This window comes from Larus michahellis, chromosome 1 (assembly GCF_964199755.1).
Source record: "Larus michahellis chromosome 1, bLarMic1.1, whole genome shotgun sequence".
In the NCBI taxonomy this organism is placed as follows: Eukaryota; Metazoa; Chordata; class Aves; order Charadriiformes; family Laridae; genus Larus; species Larus michahellis.
The window spans coordinates 78465537-78492019 of NC_133896.1; the positions used below are offsets into that span (position 1 = coordinate 78465537).

Consider the following 26483-nt stretch of genomic DNA (forward strand, 5'->3'; position numbering starts at 1 on the left):
GGAAAACCCATGTTCCATATCTCTGGTTGCTATATAATGATCCTCAGAACTTCCCCATATTTAATGTGGGCCAAAACGTATCATAGAATGATTTAGGTTGGAAGGAACTTCTGGATGTCATCCACCAACTCCCTACCCAAAGCAGGTCTAGGTTGCTCAGTGCTTTGTCCAGCATAGCCTGGACTGTCATTCCCAAATTACAAAGAATTTCATCCCGTGTGACAGGTATTTTCAAATTCATGGTTGCTGTGCATCTGTCTGGCCTGAACAAAGAATCTTCATATAGAGGACCACTGACGTTCACTGAAACATTCATTAGTAGACCAAACAAATAAAATCTCACACTCTTTAACAGTAGAAAAATTTGTGTGTCATGATGTAGCAGGGAAACATGAGCATTACAGGCCTACCGTAAAATGCCTGAGCTGCCTTTTCCCACCATTAACCAACTCAGCACAACAACCTCTTTCCAGCAAAGGCAGAAACAGCAAGGCATTTGTTCTCGTAAGCCCTCATCATGTCTAGTGGTTCAGAGAAGCAAATGTTTACAGGGAAAACTTTATACGTACCTGTTTCCTTGTGCGTGTTTTCCCTGTTCTCAGCTTAATATAGCGGGCAATCAGCTCATTTCGTCCTGGAACAGAGAAATAACGCAAATACAAGTTTAGAAAGCTGTGACCCCAGGGAAAAGATGCACAATGTAATTATCTATCTATAGAGATCAGCAGTAGGGTGGTGCTCTGTCACACTGTTTTATCTCTTAGAAAGGTACTCGTTAGTTCACATGGTAGAGATCTGAGTTTCAGCTGCAGAACTTTGGGTTGCAAATTCTGTTTCCCAGTTTGCATCTGTATAGCTTAAAATTACCAATAAAAATGAGAATCATATGCTTTGCTTAATAATTGCATCACTGTAGTGTATAGAAGCTGTAAACATGGATCAAGTACAAACAAAGAAGAAAAAGGAAAGCCACTCTCCCTAAAACATTCAGAAAGGCAAGAAGAAAGATCCAAGAAACAACAGGCCAGTCAGCTTCACCTCAGTCCCCAGGAGGTAATGGAGCATGTAATCCTGGAAACCATGAAGGGCGAAAAGGTGACTGCAAGTAGTCCACATGGATTTACAAATAGGAAACCATACTTAACCAGCCTGAGTTTCTACAATGAGGCAACTATCTTGGTGGATGAGTACAGAGCTGTACATACTGTGACTCTAGTAAGGCTTTTGACACCATCTCCTACAACATCCTCATAGGCAAACTGAGAAAGTATGGGTTAGATAAGCAGACGAGGAGGCTGAATGGACAGGCCCAGAGGACTTTGATTAGCGGTAAAAAGTCCAGGTAGAGGCAAGTCTCTAGTGATGTATTGGGGCGAATACTGTTCAACACCTTCATAAATGACCTGAACATAGTGCACCATCATCAAGTTCACACACGATACGAAACTGTGAAGAGGCTGATACACCAGATGGCTATGCTGCCATTCAGAAGGACTGCGACTGTAGAAATGGGACAACAGAAATCTCATGAAGTTCAGCAAAGGAAAATGCAAAGTCCTGCACCCAGGGAAAAATAACATCAAGCACCAGTATATGCAGTGGGCTGACCATCTGGAAAGCAGCTTGGCGGAAAAGGACTTGGGGGGTCCTGGTTGACAACAAGCCCATAATGAGTCAGCAATGCACCCTCGTGACAAAGAAGGCCAACAGCATCCCAGGTTGCATCACAAGCGTTGCTGCCAACAGGTCAAGGGAGGTGATCCTTCATCTCTACTCAGCACTGCTGAGGCAACATCTGGAGTACCGCATCCAGTTCTGGGCTCCTTGTCACAAGAAAGATGTAGACATACTGGAGTAAGTCCAGAAAAAAGTCCACAAAAATGATTAAGGGACTGGAGAATCTTTCATATGAGGAGAGGCTGAGAGAGCTGTGCCTGTTCAGCCTGGAGAAGATTCGGGGGGAGTTTTATCAATACATATAAATACCCTGATGGGAGGCAACGAAGAAGAGGGAGCCAGCCTCCTCTCAATAGTGTCCAGAGAGGATAAGAAACAACAGGCACAAACTATAACACTTGAAACTCCATCTGAAAAAAAGAAATAAAAAAAACACAAAACTTTTTTACTGTAAGGGTGATCAAACACTGGCACAGGCTGGCCAGAAAGGTTGCAGAGTCCCCATCCTCAGAGATACTCAAAACTTGACTGAACACAATCCTGGGCAACCTGCTGTGGCTGACCCTGCTTGAGCAATAGGCCAAACTAGACAATCTGAGGAGATCCCTTACAACTGAAATGAGTCTGTCATTCTGTGACTCCAAATACAAGAAAATAAATAACAATGGGGAAGTACATGGAAATAGTTACACAGAATTTATCAGTGTGACATGAAACAGTGAATTAAAAGTGCTTTCAGGCTCTTGCAGGCATCCCAAAAAAGGAACATTCTTCAGAAGAGTTACAGAGAAGGAGGCTTAGCTTTGCGGAAGGTTTGGGGAGTTCCCAAAAACAGGAAGGTGAGGCACTGGCTGGAAGAGGTGAAGGAATCCTTGTCCAATTATAGAACAAGCATACATTGCAGGCTGAAGACAGTTATGTTTTACCCCTTGATTTTAAGAGATGACGCAGTGAGATTAGACCCCCCCAGGGAGGGGGCCTGCCCCCCTACCCCACCCCCCCCGGCTACTGCCGAGGGAGGGCCCCTCAGAGGGGACAACTTCCGCAGTGAACAGGAGAAGCAAGCTTAGACCCGATTCACAGCTAGCGTCACAGTACTGTTTGAGAGTGGACACCAAGACATGAGCCAGACTACGCAGGTTCCATACACTAGCTCCCATGTATCAAATCTAAGCAGACACACACACACGCACACACAGATTTTTATTCTCTTCCTGGAGACGGAGGAATAAAGAACAGAAGCAGAAAAGCAGCCGCTACACATCTGAACTCTAGGCTGATTCAAGGCAGAAAACATGACAGAAAGAGCAGGCTCTGCAAAATAACACATTTGTGGTGACCACACTAGTAGCGATACAGTACCTCAATACAAAGTTGTGAGTGGGAAGCGCAAGGCTGTGGGACATCTTATATGGCTGCAAGTGTTTGAGGAATGAGCAGGAATAAACCGGAAAGCAGCACCACAGCTTTTGTGAAGTTTACTTATAACAAAATAAGAAAAAAACAGTATTTTCTACGGAAAGTTTATAGGCTGAATGGAGAACTTGTACATTAGGACATCACAGACATCAAATAAGCAAGCAGTGAAAATAGATGCAATATTTATTCCAGTAGTTTAATATTCCATGAAAAACTTGTCATCTGTTTTTATTTTACACTCATTCAACTCAACCCTGAACAAAATGAATGCAAGGAAGGACTCTATGCTAGAGATTGACTACCCAACTCTTTTGGAAAGGGCAAAGCTCCTAATTCCATCTGTTTCTGAAACAGAAGAATGTAAATGCCCATGACTGAATTTAAGCCATGTTCACGAAATGTAACCAAAGCACACATAGGGATGGGAAGGCATTTTACATTTACAAATCTTAATCTTTTCCTAATGGTGCCATTAGAGAAGCTCTCCTTATTCCCCCTGGAGAAATTCACATCTGAAGCTGAAAAAAGAAAACAGCTCCAGCTCCTCTATATACAAATTAGGAACTATTCCTTGTGCCAGAAACCCAACGACCAGCGTGTAACCACTGACCTCTTCAGTTCCCACAGTTTCAGCATTAGCATGGTCACATGCCCAGAAGAGCTTGATGGGAGCAGATGCTGTTACGCTACCTTCCACCTGGCTGCTTTTCCAACCAGTGTAACCATTTTTACAAAGTCCAGACCAATTACTAGCAACACATACCCACACCACCTTTTCCTAGTGCCAAGAATAATATTTATGGCTTTTCAAAGCCTCCATCTGTTGGACATGGATCCAAGTTAAAAGGTAAGAAACAACAGAAGTGATTCTTCTCACACAAGACGCTGGCGTATACGAAATTTCAGAAAGACAGTTTGACACACATCAGAAGTGGAAAACGTGCAGAACAAAACAAGGTGCTCAAACCCCTTTATCTATAAAGAAACAAGAAGGAAAATTTATATGTACCAAGATGACCCTTTGAGGAGCAAGGGGAATGGGTTAATGGAAGAGAGGAAAAACTAGCCGTGAGAAGAAACGGATGTGGAGAATTTCAGGCAAACTTTTAAAGGGCGCGCATTGGGCTATACTGACAATTTGAACACATGGAAACTCTCCAGACAATGGCTCAAATATGGGTCATCCTTGCAAAACTAATTTCAATGGATTCTCAACCAGATATAATAAATGTTATGGAGCACATTTAGCTTTGTTGTGTTTCCATGAAAGCCAAGAGTGAGCAGTCTGACAGAGCACTACTCTACTTCAGCAGTAGAAGGCTGCAGTGCTAATCTGTGTGAAAGGATGCCATGAACAGCCCCATAATAGTCACAGTCAATGCCAGCCATCTCCAAAATGGATGAAAACAACAATCCATCAAAACTTCAACCAGTCAGAGGAGCACAAGCTACCTTTGCTCAAACATATTTTGGAAAGGGGCAGGAGACACATGAGGAAACACACGAAAGGAACTACAAAAAGGAGACGTGAGGATGCACAGAAGGAGAAATGCAAGATATATAAAAAGACACATTTGGAGGAAAGGGAGGAGAAAAGAAGACACATGGTAGGGGACGTTGTTGGGGACACAGCTGGAAAAGTACCCTTGGAAAGAGGTGCTCCATGGCAGGAGGAATATGCTTTGAGGTAACTGCAGCCCATGGAGGACCCATGCCAGAGCAGGGACAACCCTGAAAGGACTGCAGCCCGTCGAGAACCCATGTAGATGCAGAGAAGCAGCAAGAAGCACCAGAGGAAAAAAAAAAACTAAAAAACAAGGACTGGCAGAAAGAAACCTTTACACAGTGACCCCAACCTCCTGCACCACCCAGCACCTCATCGAAGGAATTAGGAGGGAGGGAGTGTTACAGAGAATAAAACAAGGGAAGCTGAGACTAGGAAGTGGGGAAGAGAGGCAATAAACTGGAGTCAAGCCTGGGAAAGTGGGAGGTGTTTCCCTAAGTGTGTCTTTAACTGTTTGTCTTTGACAACATCAGCAAAAATTGCAAAGCTGTCTCAGGCCATGCACTTCACTGGAGAAGCCTAGAGGGAGGGGAAACTGTTGTACAAATTGCACATATTAGAAACTGGTATAGAAATTCTCTGCAGAGAGCATTCAAACGCGGATCCTCAGAATTTCCAGTTTTAGAATTCGCTTCCCATTTGCCACTCAGTACCTCTGCTTTCCTCTTCCAGAATTGTGCTCCCACAGAGCTGGGAAAAAACAGAAAGGTGGCAGCTAATAAACATACTGGTAGCAAAAAAACCCCAGACCACTCTACAAAGACATCAGCAGCACAGGGATTACTAAATATAGAACTATGCAAATTGACAAGCCCAGTAAACTCTGCCACAAGAAAGTATTAAATTACCATGAATCAAAACGGCAAGAGAAGCAAGTGCTAAATGTCTTTTGTTTTTCTTATCAAAAGGTAGACATAAGCAGGTATTATGTTGCTGGAAGCCTGCAGGTTTGCAGCCTCTGGAAAGCGCTTTCTTTGTTTCATGACCCTGGCTGCAGGGTCAGCAAAGACTAGCACTCCTCACTTGGCTGAAAACAGGCAGAGCTGTCATAAACCATCAGATGGTTCATTTTTTAGAGCCATGTAAAGTGTCTCTCAGTAATCTGATCATATGTTGTGTTCTTAGAATAACTCCCACTGAGGCCTGACATGGTCACCAGAACCTGCCAACAGTTGTGCCTTCTCTGTCGAAATTGCGCATTGGGTTTCATGAAGCTCTGGCCAACATACCAACTGCAGCGCGGCACCCAAAAGCTCTTTATCCTCCCCATAGCCTTCCCCTTGGAAGCATGGCATGAAAAAAGGAGTAAAGAGATACTCTCTTATGTTCTTTACTCTCACTCAGATAAATTTCAAAGGGCATAAATTTAGCTCCCGCTCCGTCTTACACTAAATTGCAAAATTTTGCATTTAGTCATCCAGGAAGGTGTTGCTAAGAGAAGTGAATAAAGAGGCTTTTTGATTCTCAATTCTACACCTGTGCTCCTTTAGGTATAACAGGAGAGAAGTGTCTACCTCTAAGGAAGGGTGAAAAAATCGAGGAAATTCCCCACAGCATTTCCCAGTCTTACATCAAAGCTTCGTGTTGGCTTTCTGCTAGTAATGGTATATTACTGCTTGTACAAGAGGCAGATAAAGCACGTCTTTAAGCCTTATAATTCCACACACACCTGTTGCCAAAGAAAGTAGAAGAACCAAAAGCCTCTCTTCTGTGATGAGCGAGAGAAAAGAACTCGATGATTTCTGCAAAATCCTTCCAATGGGAAACTGCATGAAAATATCTGCTTCTTGGTAGCGCTATCTTTTCTGTACCCAAAGCAAACATATGCACCTACCTGTGAAGTGCAGCAAAGGTAAGAGAACTACAGAAGCAGCTACCCAGCTGCATCTAGTGGAAGGTTAATCAAAGCAAGGTCAAGGAAGCCATCTCACTTATCATTTCAATCTCTTTGTGTCATTTAATGTTAGCTCCTGGGACATGGCTGTCTCCTGAACTTGCTAAGCATTTAGTTAACTGTTCATTAGAATCAACATAAACATAATGAACTGTGTGCATCAGACAGCATGACAAATAAATATAGACAAAGGAGGGAATTTAGGGACACCTCAGCTGCCCACCAAATGTCAATGCTTCTCTATGCATACAAAGCAAAACTAACCGCCGAGCAAGTCTTACCAGAATGACACTCGAGGCAAAAGCAGTGCGTGCTATGTTCACGTGTGCATGTACAACATGGGACTAACTGCCACTGGGATCTGCCCCAATCCGTACCTCCCTGTACAGCCTTGCTTTCCATCTCTTATTCCACTGCTCCCTCCTCCCAGCTACACTAAATGCCTTCCTGGGCATCACCTTTTCCAGAAACAAGGCTGCATGCATCAAAAACCACACTTTTGTCTTCCTGATCGCTAATACCATCTTCTCATCAAAATGCACAGATACTCAACTCTTACTGATATAATCCTTAACATTTGTTTTAATGCTATCTTTATTGGACTTTCCCTTCACCACAAACCATCTTTTCTTACCAAAGCCTTGGTGAGAAAATTCTGCTGTCTTCCCCATTTCCCAGCCTAGCTTTTTCAAGGTGAGAGGAAACGCAGTACGCGACCTCTCCTTCTCTGGTCTGGGTTCTCTTCATCTCTTACTAACTTCCTTGACTTTTGGCAATCATTAATGTCACATCTTTCTTGATTACTTATCATGCTTGCTTTCAACCTTAAAATCTCTTTTCAGGAAACTTGTTTATGAAGTTGTAGACTTTAGCCTCTATCTCTCCTATGGGTACTTCTCCCCTTTTTTCTGAGCTTTGTCTTGGTATACAACTTATATAATACAATGATGACATTCAACACCCAAACTCTTTCAAAGGCTCAGTCCTTTCCTCCCTCTCTGTTTCAGCTCCTACTTTTACTATGAATTCCACTACCAGAGCAGAGGCTGTCCCCAAAGTCAATAAAAATTCTGCAATAACCATCTCCCTATTCATCCCTATCTTTCTACCTCTCCCTGGGAACCTCCATCTTCACTCCCCCACCATCAATGTCTAAACTCTGTTGTTTGCTCTTCACTGGTCTTCAGACTTTGTTGGTACCTATAAACTAAACATACTGAGCAAGTAATGCAGCATGGTGTCTTGTTTTTCCCATTTATCTGGACTGCAAGTGTGGCAAATTCCTGTGGGAAGTAGCCCCAACAGCAGTGGACGATCTCAGGAGCAGCATGTTTATTTTTAGTTAGGAGCAGGAGACAACTCTTTAAATGATATATTAATAACGAAGTTCACTCTGATTGAGCTCCTTCTGAAGCTTTTTTTTTTTTTCTTAAACAACCTGTATTTTTATTCCTAACTTTTACACTGAACCCAGAGAACTACATTCAGGAGGCAATAAAAGGACTTAATACACCACTGTGACCATCGTACTGGGATCACTTCCCATGAAAGAGACCACAGAAAACCATACTGCATTTTACTGCACTGGCCTGTCCTACAAAGACATATCTCCACCCACCAATGCAGAGCTTCAGTGCTTAACAGTCAGGTTCAGGTTCACGTTCCCATAGCACAGTTACACATACCAGAGAATTTTATATTCAGCTGTGAGAAGAAAGTTTCCTCACTCATTTATTCCATGCCTGAATTTGCTCAGTATTAACCTTCCACAAGGAGATTCCCTGAGCTCATGTAGTCCCTACAGTAAGGGGATTTTGAGATGAAGACTCAAAGAAAGCTTTCAGTACTTCTGAAAATTATCAAAACAATCAGGAACCTGACAATACAATACTGAAGTGATTAGCATCACCACTTCATCAGCTCTTCCCTGACATACCTGTTTTCATCATTTGACTGTGGAAGTGCTGAGCTCCTTCCTCTTTTGAAAGGACAAAGAAGTTGAAGCTCTATTTGCTGGGCAGAATGTGCCAGTCAAGCACCTCACGTGTGGAAATGGCAGTCGGGTGAGCAATCTGTCTCGAGTCTTAAAACTCAGTTGTCTCATTTACTAACTGGTCTAAACACTGAAACCCCATCTTGCGCAAAAAGACCTTTTGCTGGGAAGGTTATTCCTCTCCTTTTCCACTGTATAACCTAAATTCACACCTAGAAACACAAGAAGTGCCATCCCCATTTAGAAACTGCTGTTTCTTGATGGCCAATTTACAACACTTTACGCAAGGTGCATGACTGAGGGATAATAATTACAGACCCTGCAGGTTTTGGGAAGCTTCTTATTAGTTCCAAACAAGGAATGGAGATAAATGAAAAGTCAGTCACCACACGGGTAGTTACAGCAACAAATTCTTCATCAACAAAACAACCTGAAGAGGCTCCCCTCTCCTCAGCTGGTCATTCCTCCTCCTGCAATATCCCACCAACTCGTGTGTGCAGCTGTACCAATTAAATTACCGGAAGAAGGGGAGGGGAGGCGGCGGATAAGGACTAAGACGCACCAGTCTAAACTAATTCCCAAAAATTCAAAAATAAGCCCCCCCCATTTGGATTTTGTTGTTGGTTTTGTTTTTCCTAATCAGCTTATTTTTAATTGGATTGGTGAGCTAGCGCGTTTTTTGACAATATTAACCACAGCATTGGCACAGCAGAGACAAAACGGAGAAAGAATCAGGGCAGAACTTCTTAAACCAGTTTTTCCACCAGAGAAATTGTATCCCGGAACTGTACACCACCTAACCCTCACACACATACAGACTGGTAAGAATACAGGCAAGGTTCTTCCTGTGCTTGCATCGTTTGTGTAAAGGCTAGACAGAGTTAAAGTACCTCCTCATTACTGCCCCAAAGACACGTGGAGTTGTTCCTTGTAAAGATGAACTTTTACTAAGGTACAACAATGTATGCATGCAGCAATCCCTCGCCATCGGCCTAATGGGAAGCTCCAGGCTACGCAGCTCTCCACCACCCCTCAGGCTTTAATACAGTTTTTCAGTGCCTAAATTGAATGTCCTCATCAGATGTGTTTTCCCACATTACCGCCTCAAGCCATAGAAACGTAAGATAATCCATCCAATATGTACTCCTCCATATATGCATTAAAGGCTGCAACAGGAACAGCGCTGGGACTTGTTCTGGTGCTAGAGTTCTTGTTCCAGAGTTAGACTGATGAGAAACTTATAGAAATTGTTTACATTCAGTTTGGCTCGGAAATCCCGCGATCACACTGAAGCAGCTCCATATAGCAATACACGTCCTTCAGATGCCAGAGAGTGTACCAGATATAACACCTGAAACAACCAATAACCATCCTGCACGTCAGGCATGTCAAATTAACAGCTTACAGTCTCTTAGGACACCTGAGAAGGACCACGTTATACAAGCACAAACACACTTTACTCACCAAGGCCCAGGTTCAGAAAAACACGACTGTTGAGGGTAGCACTGAAATTAACGCTTAACTATAACAACATCTTCCAGTTCCTGTGAGTCCCATTTCCACATTACAGACCCAGACATCTGCTAAATCCTTCCTTAGGTCAATAAACATCTTGTCTGCTCGTTTCAATAACTTCCAATAGCTGCGAGGTATCTGAAAGCAACTCTCAGCAGTGCTTCAGTGATATTGCCTCAAAGGATAGCAAAAACTTCAGCACCTCTCCTCCTCGTTTTGCAGCCACCTGCCTCTGCTGGCACCAACGGTAGTACGCTGTTTCTAGCAGATTTCTGCCCCAAGTGCTAATCTTGTGCGCGTGCCCAGATGACAGGCTGACCAAGTACTCAAAGCTTCAGCTATCGCAGAAATTGGAGATAAAAGGGGTCCGTGAGATCCATGTAGCCACTTGCTGTGTGACCAGCACAGAACCACGCAGTTCTCAAGGCATCCGGACTGGTCTGGCATAGTCCTGTGAGGGGTTGTGACTACTTCACTTCACATGTAAGAACACACCAGGACCCAGGCCCAGCTAACTGACTGAAAATTCTGCTGCAGCTTCAAGGAGAGCAAAAGAACCCAGAGACTGTTCTTGCGTTATATGAATACAGGAATACTGACTTTGTAAGTGGAATGGCTGCCACTTCACCAGTCTTCAGTTTTTGCCATAATAATTTGGAGTGCAGTCATTACCCATGATTACTTTAAACCATCAAGTTATAGTTTCAGCTTAAATGAACGTCTGGCTACTGCTGAAAAAGTGTTTGCCTTTTTTCCCTAACTCTCTCACAAAATTGTTCCACAGGTCAGTTCAGCTCTCTAATCTGTCAGAAATCTGTCCAGCTCATTTTGCCAGAGTAGTTTGCTATCGGTTTAGCAAGGTAAAATGGATCAGCAAGAGGTCTGCTGAAAACTGAAGTTAGCCTAAAGAGTGGGAGCACAAAACTGGAAGCAGAGCAGAGGAGCAAGGTAACGGGAGTGGGAACTTCCTCTCTTCTTCTGCAGTGAACTGTTAGGTCATCTCACTGTTTCTGAAGGAGATATACTCTTAGTCTCAACACAGAACAGTTTGACACCATCCCAGCAGTAGCAAAAAGATGCCATACTCTGCAACAGGTGAAAAGAGAGAATGGACAGGAAAGCCCAGCAGAAGCGCAGTCTTCATAACTGGGTAGCTACCCAGGAACTGGTTTGGATAATAGCTGAATTCCGCCAACCTCATCAAATTTCCTTACAGTGGCTTGTGATATTTCCTCTCCTGCTCTCTTTCTGCTTATAACACTGGAGCAATTCTGTTCTACATTCTTTAAACATCTCTTCCCTGACTGTGTGTACAGTGTAAGTCCGATAGATAGCTGGGCAACCATGATTCAGGCAGTGACAGGAGAGCAGGAACAAGAGGATGACAGAACTATTTAAGCTACAGGGATACTTAAAAATGTGCGCGGATCCAGAAGAAAATTTGCAAATATCTAGGTGCTTCAGCTACCTTCTAGGTGAAAGCTACTATCTCTAGAATTGTCAAATCACTTTCCTCCAATCTTAGCCACAAAGGATCAGACTAGACATGAACAGTTTAAGTAGTGCTGGCACTGCCTCTGGGTACAGGAACAGATAAGATGACCTTCGAAGGTCCCTCCCAGCAGCATTTTCTATGATTTTACAACTAAAGATGATGATGGAGTTTTCATATGCAGGAATGCTCACAATCCCCAGTCAAGGCTGAAGGCAATATTGTGTTAAATACCATACATGCACGTGCGTTTCCCTGTAATACTGTCATGTTTAGAAATAGGCCTACGTCTGGAGCACTTGCAGTCAACAACTTGGGTCATTCCTATTGGGAATGAGTACACTCCTGGCACTCCAGTTCACAGACTCCAATGCAAGCTCCTGAAAAGGGCTTTGCAATTACTGTACAAATCACACTTGAGAGGAAAGAGTGATTCTGAAAACATTTTTACACGAAAAAGTTTCAATGAAGGCAATGTCATTTCCTGTTCCAGAAGTCAGAGACAGAGCACGACCATGCCTGTATATGTGCATGCAGTGGGCCTCCGGGAATTTGAAGGAGTACCCAGAAGATGGGTCACAAGTTCAAGGTGACAGCAACGAGGAACAGCTGCTGGCTATGCACCCTTCAGCAGCAGGTGTACCCAAGCCCCAGAGGTTTAAGTCAGCTCTGCCAGTGACGAACAGACTTACAAGACCATCTGTTTGGGCACAAACTGCACACAGCCTTCCCAGTTTTGCTGCCCAGATCTTCATCATACACAGACAATACAGGGCTTGTTATGGATTAGCTAATGAGCAACTGTTTAAACCAACAGACAGCCCTAGGTCTCCTGTGCTCATTATCTGGATCCTACATGAATGAGAATACTGCCTCTTCTTTTAGCTGTAATACTGTCTTTTCCTGATCGAGCAGCTTTCCTTCACATTGGGTCACCCCTTAAGGCACTAGAACCTGGAAAGGTTACACTGTCTTATACTGGTTTTGCTTAACATACGTATAGGGATACTTCAATAAAGTTTTGTTAAGTTATATTTCATACACGCCCTCCAGCAATAAGGCACGCCTTTGAAAGATACTTTAAAAGAGAGTTCATGTGATAGGTTTTGCTTACTTGCACTGTAGAAATAAGCAAGCTCCTTTTTTCCTATGCCAGGTCCCCACGGAATCTCCATATTGACACTTATCAGCTCCCTCTAGGTATGTGCAGCCCCTTGCTTGAGAAAGGCGATCACCCTTCTCTACCCAATGTCTGACTAATGAACAGAATTAAGACAAATTCTGAGAAAGCACTCCTTGTATTTATCTTGAAGTTTGCTCTTCCTGTTTTAGACCTGAGAAAGGGCCTCTGCGTCCACAGTCTCAAATTTATTCATGTCACAAAAACACACATAATATAAATCATAATACTAACAATTTTGAAAAAAACCTGCAGATATTCACAGTGGAAAGCAATATTCCGTCACCACCTAATGCTAATGCCCGCTGTTCTCCATTTCTTGTGTAAAATGAAAGCATGTTTAATCTAGAATCCACCTCACATCCATACAAAACACACATACATACGCACACCCACCACTCCTTAGGACTAGTTTTACAAATATATTCCTTAGAGTTTTGTCTGATACAATTTATAAGTCTGAAACAACAGCATTTCCAGTCTAACTGGGTACAGAAGAGAGATACCTCAGCACCGAGCACCATGCTGTCATGAAGCTTCTCCTGATACCCATCCTGTATTCCTTCTTTCTCTCCCATTAATCCTAGTCATGCTCACATGTTCCACATAAAATCCCTCTCCCTCCTAAATGTTAACACCCTTCAAATATTTTTAGACTGTTATTATGTGTCCCCCCACCCTCCACCTTTCAGTCATCGCTTAGCCAAGCTATGTATATTTAGCTACTTTAATCTTTCCTCCTAAATCAGTCCCTCCGACTCCCAGAGCTCAATGTTAAGTCTGGTATGCTCGTTGCTCTTCTCAGAACTCAACCCCTGTTTTTGAGATTTTTCTGGTTATGTGTTGGCAAAAACCTGTCCAGAAGAGGGCTTTACGTGTGCTTGTTTTAAGGAAAAAAGAAACTCAAGCCAGTGGACATTATTAATTTTCCTTTTCCATGTCTGATTTTTTTCTCAGGTTTTTAATTCAATCTGAAATTTTAAATGTAAATGAACATTTTGTATATGTAAGAGCAGATTAGCAACTGGAAATATTTGGATGTAATTGTGAAAGTATGCAGTGTTTTTTAAAATGTAAAAAAAAAAACAAACACAAAACCAAACCACTAAGGCTTTTTTACTAAACTTCTCAGAAAAAAAATGGAAGTGTGTAAAGTTATCCAGAAGCACAGGAAAAGCAAAACAATGACTTGCAACAAGCGAAAAGGTTGACAAATGAAACCGTGACAGTCACTCAGGTACAAGGCAGATGAATGGATGCAGCTACAAAGCATAAAGCTGGCTTACTAAACTAGGAATCCATTAAAGTGGCTGTGCTATTTACAATGCAAAAAAATTGACTTGCTGACAACATACCACTGCAAATCAACTCTACCTTGGAGAATTACTAAACATTTGAAACCTAGAAATGAAAAAGTCAGAGGAAGAACCAGAAGAGTGTTGCTTATGAAGGAAGTTACACAAAGATGATGAAAGCTCTGACTGCAGACGTATACAGTGAGAAAGACATAATTCTGCACAACATGCTTTGTTTTAAGCCTGATGGATAAAAATGGGACTACAAAGCTGATAAAAATTAAAAGGGACAGGAAAAAGTATGTGCCCTTTTTTGAAACAACAGAATAAAGCCCCCCCAAAAAGTAGTCACAATAATTTTGGTAACATGTAATACACAATAAAACTGCTAATAGATTTCTGTTCAGTACTAAGTATGTTAAGGAAAGATGCCACAGCCAGTACTAACTGCAACAGCAGTTTCCTGGTTGGTTGGCATTTCAAAAGTGGTAAATTCTTCAATAGTTCGGAAATGGTTGGAACTTCTGGAAAAATATTTCTTTTTATGTTTGCATGGAGAAAACACCATTTAAACTGACATACAGTTTAACTTGAAGAACCAAAAACTCGACTTACAAATAGGACAGAAGAAAAACAAACTTGACAAACTCCAGCAGAAGTTTAACCTGTTGCAAAGGTCTCCAGAAATCTAGCTTCATCTAGTCAACTGCAAAGAAGTAGAACCACAAAAAAGCAAAGTTGAAAGCTGACTCAGTGAAACAAAACCTTGACATTGAGCAACTCCAAGAATATCACACCTACCACCAGAAAAAGGAGATGAGGGAAAAGTCTGGATCCTGACCGATTGCTCACAAATCTAAGTTTCATCCATCTTCTAGTGTTTAAAATGGGAGATTAACTTTTGTTACCCAAACTGTGGGATAAAGGGCTGTTCTACAGTTCACTAGGTCACAATAATGGAAGGGATAGGAACTGTAGAAGTATCTCTCTGAGGGATATTACACCTGAAACTCAAATTTTGCAATTACTTCAGCTGGCCAGTTCAGTGTCAACTGAGCAAGCACATTCTCAGCATGTTCCAATTGCTTTGACGGAAACATCATCAGGTGAGATGCTAAACTAGATATAGAAAGAAAGCATTTGAAGACTGACACCTTGAAGGTTTTCATATTTGTAATAGCTACCATGCTTTTCCCTCCCGTCAAGAAGTGGTGTTTATGAACTGGGACAGGCATTGTATGTTTTGTGCTTCTTTGACTTTATTTGTTTGCTTTTCAGTTTTACTTTTAGTGCCTTTTTGAGGTCGGGGAAAACATTAACTGATAACAGAACCCTTTGAGATGACGCCAATATTCTGCAGATTTACCTAGTCATTTCAGAACAGGGGTGGGAGGGACCACCTGTGACATGGTAGTTTTCGTCAGACTGATCTTTTATGCCAGCTTACTTCATGTTGCTAGCTCAAGTCTTTGCAGTTCACTGCCTGCTCCAGGTTTTAACTAGTAACATGGTTAACTATCCTTCTATCACTCAGCCTCTGAGCTTTGGACATCTTTAAGTATTTCCTATCAGCCAAATTAGGGCTTCAACTCAGAAACAGATGGCACCAGCCTGGGAGATAGATGACTGCCCCTGTTACCTGAAATAAAAGCTCTCGAAACCAAAAGTAGTTTAGAGAGGAGATATTGCTTTATTTGACGTCGGGTGCTAGGGGGAAAACCCACAAATCTAGCACGCCTTATCGGGGACATTCACTCATTATTTATACACAGAAGATGCTCATAATTCCACCTACCTAATACATAACTCCACCTGGGCTTACATATTCATTAGGATGACCAAATAGCCTTTTTGCATCCGCGTGTTAAATTTTGCAGCATCAGCACGACACTTTTGCGCACGTATGAGTTCCTTGGTGGTCGTTTGGGTGGGGATACCCTTCCTCACATTATCCTTTTAAGGTATTGAGTCATCTCAGGACAGTAGAAGTGTACTGTAAGTTGGCCAACTTCTTGACGATGATAAGGATGTTCCTTGAAGTAGCCACAGCTCTGTCCTAATTGGTATAGGAGAACTTACTTGATGCACAAAAGAACCTTGAAGTGATTAACTACTCCTTGTTATCCCATCCTTGGCGATTAGCTACTGCTGGCTGTCTCCTCATTATCACTCTTTGTAACATCAGCTCAGTGACTAACTCTTTTCTCACACAGTAAGAAGGTTAGTAGGAAACAGGCAACAATTCAGTCAGCATATGGTTATAAACAAAGCAGAGGCCTGTCTCTGGTAACACCCCCAGCTGTCTGCTCCCCCTTGCTCAGCACAGAAATGGCTGAGCTGTTTGTAAACCCCCTGCTAAACTACTGCCTCCTACATAACAGCAATCTAACAAGCAGACACCAATTCTAGCTTCTCTTATAAAAAGGTCCTCCAAGCCATATGTTTGTGCAGCAGAAGTGAATGCTGTATGGCTAAGGCAGTAAGTAGCTCAGTTCTTCCAAGCTTTTACTTCTTCACTTGTAAATCAAGGCCCCCGCACTGTTTTGTCAAAATTAGCATCACTTACTAGTTACTGGTTTTTATTTCTCTGTCCTCAGTAGTGTTGGGAGACCTGCTCTATTTAACATCTCCATGCAAATCACACTAAGCTTTTTCCTCTCTTTTCTCTAAATCAGTACTGAAGATGCCAGGAGATGGTGACTCTAACACCAAGTTATGTGATTGCTTATTTGGTACAAATGCTACAGATATTATTTCTCCCATGGGAAAACACAGCTGGAAAGTGTAAGAGCCAGATTTATAATATGGTACCCCCATAGTATTCCAGCAGGCAACACTTAAAAAAATGATCCTGCGGGAACTTGGTGGTATCAGAAGGCACCAGATAATAGGTTAATGGTGCTCTAGACTCACTGCTTCTAATGTCAACACAATGATTAGGAGAAAAGACAGCATCCCATATCAGACAGCTTTTTGTGCCTTAAGCAGGTGGTAAGCAGAGACTGCTGGAGAGGACAGTGAGCGCTTATACCTGGAGCCGTACTGTGGTATGAGCTTATTCAGTCAGGATGCTGCCTCCAGTAATGGAACATGTCTAGGAGGGGAAAAGATAAAGAAAAAAAAAAAAGAAGGCAGCAAAGGCATCAAGACGCAGATCATCAAGGTACAGAGAAGAGGCTTGGCTGACTTCCAGGTGAAGTAGGAATCATGTCCACTTAGCAATCAGCAGAGTGTGTTCTAAAAGGCTGTAAAAAGCAAGCCGACTTGGAAGAGGCTGGGGAACATGAGCATGAAGGCTGTGTACAGGCCGAAGCCCAACTTTCTGTACAATTTTAAATGTAGTCAAACAAAACAGTGCAAGTTCTTCCTATTGGCTTTGCGTACTTCAGCTTGTTGAACATGTTTACCACTACAAACTACTAACTTTAAACTGATAACAGGTTGCCTCACAACAGGTAAGTATATAAATTGCATATAGAATTCCACAAATCCTGGGACCTGGAACATCATACCCGGAAGCATAGTACCACACAAGCCACTCCTCAGTGGGAAACAGCGAAACGGTTCTCCTTTTGTGAAGGGAAAGGGGCACACGCAGTTCTCTGTAACACCTCGCTCCTTGGTTCATTGAGTTCAGTGCAAGTCAGCCACAGGACAGCTAAACAACCACCCCTTGGAGGCAGGGCCAGCTCCACATACAGCTTGTCCTGTTCAGTGAGCTGGCTCGTAAGGGGTGAAGATGAAATCAGGGACTATATTTATTCTCCCTGCCCGGTCATATCTTTCTATAGATCCCAGGCTGGGCCCCGCTTTCTTGGCATGGATCCTGGAGTCTAGTAAGCAAAGGAGGTCATAAATCAATGCCTCAAGTTCTCTCAGAAGCACATCAAACCAACCATCCATGTTGGGAACAGGTGCACTGAAGGCAAGCAGGGACACTGTCCCATTTGGAGTAGTGGGGGAGGGCGTGCAGGATTCATTTCTTCTCCCAGAGCCTAGCCTAAACTTTTCACCCTGCAAGTGGGTTATTTTACCTTCTGCAGATCCCCAGCGTAGTTAACTAGAGACTCCATTAAATACCAGTCCATGCTAGGTAAGGCCCCAACTAAGTCTTGTTGGTTCCTGTAGTCTATTCTACTTCATTTTTACTTTTGCTCTCACTCTTATTTCTTTTCTGGCCCATTTTGCTCTCTGCTATGACACATTCATTCCAAAGATGAAGTATTTCAGGGACTATGCAGAATGATTAGCAAATTAAGGCAGTCTTAAAACACAACTGTATTTTTTCACCAGTAATTTTAAAAGACACCTATCTTGAAAACTAGTGCAGACTTAACAGTGGGAAGGAGCATGTCACTAATCTATGCCTATGGGTGAATTTTCAAATAATATTTTGGTTTGAATAACATTTTAAGCAAGCATTGCTTCTGAAAGAAGCAGTCCTACCCTCACCTCAACCATGGCTGCTCATTCCCACTCTCCTCATCCCTTCTCTAAGTATCAGCACAAGTAGCTGTGCAGTGAAACAAATCAGGGGGCATATCCAAATTAAAGTTCACTTTTTTCCCCTTTCTGGCTGTGTTGGTTTTAAACTGGATTAGTTCTCTAGTCGGTTCCATAGCACAACCACAAAAATGTCTGTGCCATCACAGAACAGAAACTGACGTCTACATCAGAATATTGACACTTGCTGAGCCTCACGGTGATCAGCCTCACTCAACATACATTGCTCTGTAGAGATACAATGATGTATGTACCCAGCAAAACCATCCATTGGAGATAAGGCTGCGTAAACAAGACCCCACCCATGCCCCCATAGTGAGAGCAATCTATTCCTCAGCTCAGTGAACAATGGCCCGATGGGTGGACAGAAACCTGCAGGATGACTTGTGAAGTGCCCCATATCCTTCAGGGCATGGTGCTCCCATGATGGAGCCTGCAGACACACAGATCTTAGGTAAACCTAAAAAAAGCAAACAGTGATTGGACAGAAAGAGGGCTGCCATCCGTAAGATCCTTGCTAGTGCTAGTCTGAGAAACAGTTTTAACGCCTTGGGACTTTTAACCAAATATTGTGCACTCTCAGCCTTTGCTTTGCTTTTTAGTCACAGAAGTACCAGGTGGCTTCTTCCAACACTGAGCTAGAAAATCCAGACCAGACCAGACAAAAATCAAGAGAGAAACTGTAACTGTGGAAGAGGTCAAAAATCCATTTCAAAATAATGTCTACCACCTAAAAAGTAGAGTTCCGCAGCAGCTGCAAGCCAGCGCTTCTCTGCATTCAGGGATGGGTAGCTAGCTAGCTGAGAAGAACCCACAGGTGAAAGACATTCGATAAGAAGGCAAACTACAACGAAAGGGAGCAGCCAGAGATCTGCTTTCTTCCCCTAAGATTTGAAGTGTACAAACTAGGTGTTTGCACATCGCCAGCAGAGCCATTCAAGGATTCAGGGGCTGACCTTCTGCCCTTTAGGGCCAGACACAGACCTTTACCTGTTAGAATAACAAGAACGTTGGAGACGGCAGCGAGAGACTCCATAAAAGACAGACTTAGTCACACCATGAAGTCATTATATGATATCTATCCAAAGATTAGTTCAGTAGCATGCCCAACTCTGGGATCTCTGCTGTTGATGCTCCCCTGAAAAAGACATCTATAATTCTTTTTGATCTCTGAATGTTAAAATCTTCACTGATTTTCCTAAATACAACTTGAAGCGACCAACTGCATCAACTTGGGATCATCTGAGAGAAAAGAGTTCGTTCAGAACATCATTTGGTACAAGGCAAGTGGCCTGCACGGTGCAGGTTGCCTGGAGTGTTGTGATGTGCCCTTCCTTTCTCCTTACCATACATCTTGCCTTCGTCTGACAAGATAATCTTCCGCCGTCCACATGGTGGGTAGATGGCTAGCGCTTCCTGGAAGCTCTGCTCAATGTCCGGACTCCACACACCCTCAGCGTCATTGTCAATGGGTTTGTCCAAGGCCTCACTGCCCCCTGAGTCGTTGCTCCCCTCAGGGGAGGTGGGAGAACTCCACTCGTTGGAGGTAATGGTGCCAGCTAGAAACTCCAAGGTGCCACACGGAGAAGCAGACTCGGAACCTGTGATGACAAACACATCCCATCTGTCAGTTAGAAATCCTCTTCTCTAGGAAAATTTGGAGATTCTAAAGAAAAAGTTAAAAAAACCCTCAGTGACAAGGGTTTTAACTTCAAGATTACCTTAAACAGTAACTCAACCACGTGCCTGATTTCTATTAATGTTCGGATTCAAATCTTTTCTGCAAATCCTTCTGATAAAACAGCCTGCTCCCGTATCTCTTTGGTTCATTAACTCTCTATCACTTCCCAATTCTCCTCAGAGCTGTCTTCTTGCCTGTGCTTTTGTCTCCTAATTTCCTTCTCCCTCTGCTGTCATTATCTGTGTAACTGTTTTTTAACTTTCTGAAGCACGCATACAGGGATTCAGTTCGTGTGAAAGACTATACAAAATAAAGCAGTGATGAATCATCTAGTCATCACCGAGTACTGGGCTTGAAATTTTCTTAGATACTGTTTCACTGGATCAGAGTTAGTAGTTGGTGTCATTTTTAACACTGACATTTCTTCTTCTCAAGGATCAGCTGCACTTCTAAAAAGCAATTCCTGGAGCCAGACAGTTTAATGCAATGTCTCCCGAATTGCAGCACTATATGCTGGCAGAAGCAGAAGGCACCGTGAGTAAAAGGATAAAGGCACTAGGTTGCAGGTCAAGAATCCTAGGCGCTTAAGCCTGTTTCTGCTGCTCATCTTCAGAGCGACCTTGGGCAAATGTGTTCAGTTCTCTGTGCCTCTCTGCTCCCTCATCCTTTACCAGTCTCAGGCTATTAGATTTGCCACTGGGCAGAAGCAGAAACCGGTTTCTCATTGAGCCTAAGCAGACAGCTGCTAGCTCTTGAAAACTACAATAAATTATAGTCTACTTATGAACACCTACAGTGGAGGCTGATGTCATTGAGTGGAGCTGCTGAAACACTCATTCAGAAAGCAGCTTCAGACCGTACAGACACTTCCAGTCAACCATACTGAGAACAAATGGCTTCTAAAAACACAGGTAATTTCTCTGCCTTAATCCCAAAACTGTTTGTTTACCTTTTTAATAGTTTTGTTAGCCGAGCCACAAAGAATGCAGTTAAAAGAGAGTTCAGAACTGCCCTGCTTATCACCACAAAGAATTGTGTAGCAAGAAAATCAGAATAAGGTTTTTTTGGCAAGAGCAACAGAATCATCAAACTTGCATTGAATAAGAGAGTAAAGAGAGAAGTCTCAGATACCAAGTCAAACTGTTGTCCCAAAGCTGGGCTGCTTACCTAGTGTGCAAGACACCAAACCAAGACCAGCTCAGAAATATCACAGTGATAATATAAAGGAGAACAGAGGAGAAATTCGAGCATGGTCTACGTCAAAAACTAGCTACAACAAAATTTGTGCTGTGCCCTAGTTGCCAAATAGGCAAAGCAGGTCCATTCAGTCAACTTCAGAAGTTCAAAAATTTAGGGCGCATGGCTCCAGAAACTTTTCTGATATCAACTTAAAAAAAAAACATTACATCATACACTCCTTTTTAAGTGTCTGTTTTCTTACCTCTTTGGATTTCACGTTTACAAAATCTTCTCCAAGACCATAAAGACTAGATTTATTTATTTTTTTTAATAAAAGCTGAAATTCTTAAGAATTTTATAATTTCAGAAGCTGAAGTTGTAAGAGTTGACAACACTGGCTCTCAGAAGGTTCTGCTGCTCCTTAATGACTTTAGACAGCCGTAGTTACCTATTTTACGTCTCCAAAACTCACCGAAAGCTCAGGAAACAAATAAGACAACACTGGGAATTTGAGTAATTTCTAGACACAGTATACTTCTTACATCATGGTGCAGCATTTTAACAAGTTGTTCACATAGACATTTAGGAAACATTTAGAAAATACCATTTATTTCCATGAGAATGTTTGTAACACATGAATCACTAGATTGGCCTACCACTGTCCACCTGACCACTTCAGCCCCTACATTAGATTATTTCAATCGTCCGACCCATGCTGTACACTTGCAGAGCACGGGAAGAAAGAATAAAATGGGATGTGAGGAGGGCAGAAAGGGGAACTCACGCTTGGCCTTTACCACTGGGACAGACATCCCAAGCACACTGTGAATGGCACCAAAGCAGGCAATGTGACTTTAAGAGATCCTGAAGTGGTAACACTTGCTTCCCTCACCAAGCACCTACCACCAGTAAATCCCCTTTCACTGTCAGATGCTCAATAAAAAAAAGTTACATGTGTATTCAAGAGATTGTCCTGCTGGGGAATAATCACAGAGGAGTAGCTTTCCACAGGAGGACTCTGACAGAGAAGCAGGAGCTATCTGTTCCAGCTGTTCTTCTTTTGATATTTCCCCAAGCATCCCTAGACCCTGAAGATTGTCAAGACCCTCTGTGTTTAATGCACATTAAAATTTCCACAGACACAAGGCACAGGCTAATTTTAACTTAGGCTGACAGACTGAGAAATGGAGGAATTCAGAAAGAAGACTACGGTGTGACAGCAAGTGTATTCATAATACCACCTGCATTTGGAAATGCAAGTCTCACAACAGCCAGCAAGCTCCACACCGAGTGAAATCATACTCTAACTGCTCAACTGTATGATTCCCAAAAGCCACGGTCACTGGAAGCTACAACCTCTGCTATCAAGCAGCGGAACATATGGCCATCATAGCCAGAAAAAGCACCTACTTTGAATCTAGTTATTTACATCTCCTTAAAGTGCATGCAGACACAGATGAATACCTAGCAGATGATTTCAGTATGGCATACTCTTTATGTTGGAAACTAAGCAAATATATCTGAAGCATAACTTCCCCCCCCTTCCTGCCTTGCATCTAAATCCTAGGAGCTGTTGCCTGATTGTTTCATGTTTTACAAGGCTTCACATCTGCACCAAGTGCCTTTGGTGACAAAGGAAACTGGGTCCTTTCTGATCTAAGCTCCAGAGTAAGTGGAGGATAAAACATGCTGTCCACAACGCAAAAGACAGAATATGCAAGCCTTATCTCACATTGGGACAAATCAAGGGGGACGCGGGACATAAGAGCAGTGAGGGAAGAAATTACATAAATCTTGAACTGAGTAGATACTTTTTTTTTATTTTTGTGCCTTGACCAGCAATGTTAGTCCTATCCCAAGCTACAACTAGGTCGGCAGGCACCGAAATGTGCTATCGTGGCTAGTCCCAACTTTTCTACACCATGGGACCTGATTCTGCTTTCCCTTCTTGGCACTAAAGCTATTCCCGGTGGATGGTGAGAAAAGTGGAAGTGTACAGACTTTAAACTCAAGGATGTTTGGCCATCTCCAGCTGAAACCTCAGTAATCACCCAGACACTAACACAAATTGGCCTTCTTTTTGATAACTTATGAAGAAATTCCATAGACTGAAATGGCCATGAAAACCGTTATAACTCTGTATCTCTAATTCAGTAAGGTGCCAAGGGCTTAAAGGGCCTGCAAAGTTTTCTTCAATAATGTTGCTTAAATAGTAAGCTCCACATGCAATCCCAGGTGATACTCTGTGCTCAGAGGCAATCAACAGTAATACAGGGAGTCCTGGTCAGGTGCTATCTGGTCTGTGGGTCTCTTCTTTGGCTGAACACTTCAGGCCTTCTGTTTCCAGCACTGTTGATCTGAACTCACTGGTGGCCAAAGTGACCATTTATTAATAGTCACTGGTGGCCATTTATTAAACTAAGCAAAGCAAGTTGTAGAGAAGCTGGGGGCTAAACTATATCATCAATGGCTTTATTAGTATGGCAAGTTGAAAAACTGTCAGCGGAATCACCAGAGCATTTTCCAGAAACATGCTAATGTTGAATGTGTTATTTATAAGACAGGTTTGAATAATATTCATTAGAAACTACTTTAACAAAATACAGATGTTTCTGTTAGCATCAAGCTTTCAGTTTGCTTCTGTTTCCCCATTCAATCAATAGTAGCTATACACATAGAGCTGGGTAACTTTAATGGTGTATTTAATGTATTACTGGTGCAGTCAATGTATTACTGAGTGTTCTAATATCACTAAATATTTTAGTGCTTGCAAATTTTTTTTTTTTTAAGTTCTGCCTGTGGAAGAGCTTGTAATCACAAAGCTTCCTTCTGATGTGGAGAGAATTTGATTCTGAAATCACTAAACAGACATCCCAGTTCCCAGGCATTCTCAGACAATTCCTTCCCCATCTGAATCCCCTCCCCGGCCACAGTTCTTGGGATCAGAGGAGTCAGAGGATGTTGTCCCATTCTCATAACAGGAAGTTTTGCCAGAGGTCCCAGGCTTGGTGTTTGTTCTCTTCAGATTCCCTCCATTTGAACTTACACTCCTCTTCTTGGCTCTCATATTTCTCGTATTGTACCTTACGGTTGTTCTTATTCTGATCCCACACTTGTTTTATTGAGATTCGATTAACTACCTTTCTTTGTGCTGGATGGATTTTCTCCCAGGTTCAAAGACACAAGGCCCTCACAGCCCCTCCACCTCCTCACTATCTCTACTTCCTTCTTATGCTTCCCTCTGTCCAAACACTGTTTCTTATTCACGCTTGGTCCCTATTCTTTCTGCCATGGCCCATCTCCTAATGAGTCACTCACAAAAACAGGCTTTTGGGTCAGAGGAAAGCAAAACCGTGGAAAAAGCACAAAAATCTCTCAGCTCCAGCACCTTTTTTTAATTGTTCCGACGCTGGTAATTTCAACACTAACTCTCCTTCCTTTCACACATGGTATCTCATTGAGATTCAGAGATCCTGCAGGGCTAGACAGCTGCCAAGAGCCCGTCAGTGAGGTTTCATTGACAGGGAGCACATCTTTAACAGACTCTGTAGTCTGACACATCTGCTTTCTAATATCAATCCCTCAGTCATTACTGTTGGTAACAGCTCCCTCTTAAGTGTTTGTGGCAGCTGCTCAACACAAAATCATACTTTCCTGACGATCTGAAAAATTGCAGCCAGCTGTCTCCAGTTGTTCAGATGTCTTAGAGCTGCTCTGTCTGTCCAAAAGACTCCCCCCACTCTATGGCCGGCCACCCCCTTTCCCTGCTGGAATCGGTCTCAAGCACGACACACGACCAGAGATGTTCCCATTCGCTCAGCCCTCCCAGGCAAGAAGACTTGCCAGCCGAGCCGTGTGGAGCCTGACAGTGCAGTTCCACCCCTGCTTCTGAGCAAGTCACCTAATTTTACCAAGGACGTCCCTTCATCCTTACTCTCATTTAATGGAACTGCAAGCTGTGGGGGCAGGGACTGCTTCCCCTTACAGGTATTCCTGGATGTCATTGTAATGCAAATGAAAACAAACAATCCCGGTATTCACTACCTTGATAACATGAGCCAAATACTACTACTATAGAGGATCCAGACCACAACATTTTCATATCTGATCAGCAGTCAGAGAATTGCAAAAAAAAAAGAATCAGTTCAGCCAGAAGAGCAGATGTCCTGCTGCTCAAACTGCTACTTTAGAGTAGTTTATAACAATAATAAAACCTGGAGACAGCAACCACCAGTCAGTTACTTCCATCCAGAACACACTAACAAACGAGCTTACACAATGCAGTCGTACAAGGAGACTCAGCTTTAGGAAAGCAACAGTTTGGAATACTACAAAATCTATTGGACAAGGTACAATGGAAGATAGCATTCAAACTTACCAGAGGGAGGAGGCTGGGAAATTCTACGGGACACTACAATAATAGCTCAGTTCCTCTGAAAGAACGAGTGCAATCAGTAGATGAGTAGCTCCAAGGGGGGTGCAACTCAAAGGCTGCAGGAAAAAAACCTACAGGAAAAGGTGGGAAAGCAGCTATTCAACAATAACTAAGGTCTGTCAAAGCTTGCAGACAAAAGAGGACAGAAATCACGAACACGTTTACAGGGTCTGTGCAGAGCCAAATAAAGATGCAAGACTAACTAGCACTGACTGAACTGTATCTAGGAAGATAACAGCACTTGTGTAGCACCAGCCAGCGTGAGTTCCTCAGGAGCTGCACTCCTGTCATTCAATCAGCCTGGAGCAAGACCCAGCGACAGTGGAGATGGGTGGGTGCAGTTCACAGAGCCTTTTGGGGGGGCTCCATTCAAGCACTAACATAACAACTTAGGCCCTAAGTGGTGACCTGGCTACAATCTCACCTTTTGCCCTGGGCCTCCTGCAATCCCTGAGCAATGCTGGCTCTTCCCTGTGAATATCCCTACGCACCCAGGACACCGAAGTAATGCTGCCTAATCCTGTGGATAAAACCAGTTAAGGTACGTGTTACTTGCTAAAGGTGAAGCCAAAGCTCTTAACATATTGTCAACCGCACCAGGCAAGGAAGAAAAGAGAACTGAGATTTCCCTCTGGGTATTGGGCAAGGTAATATAG

General features: G+C 42.8%; 1 protein-coding gene across 20 annotated transcripts in view; it reads right to left on the reverse strand.

Annotated features, from left to right (window-relative positions):
* Positions 1-26483, reverse strand: part of TEAD4 (TEA domain transcription factor 4) — a 60111-nt gene that overhangs the window by 25541 nt on the left and 8087 nt on the right. For 8 of the 20 annotated variants that reach the window (XM_074588335.1, XM_074588355.1, XM_074588346.1 and 5 more), the window contains 3 exons: positions 25771-25898; positions 19879-20133; positions 570-634 (listed from right to left, as the gene is read on the reverse strand). In XM_074588335.1, coding sequence (XP_074444436.1) covers positions 570-634; positions 19879-19885 — 72 coding nt within the window. In that variant the 5' untranslated portion in view covers positions 19886-20133; positions 25771-25898. Of the gene's footprint in view, positions 1-569; positions 635-13240; positions 13360-19878; positions 20134-20253; positions 20509-25770; positions 25899-26483 lie in introns of those variants that run through there. The other 12 variants (XM_074588308.1, XM_074588316.1, XM_074588411.1 and 9 more) reach the window with 6 other exon arrangements.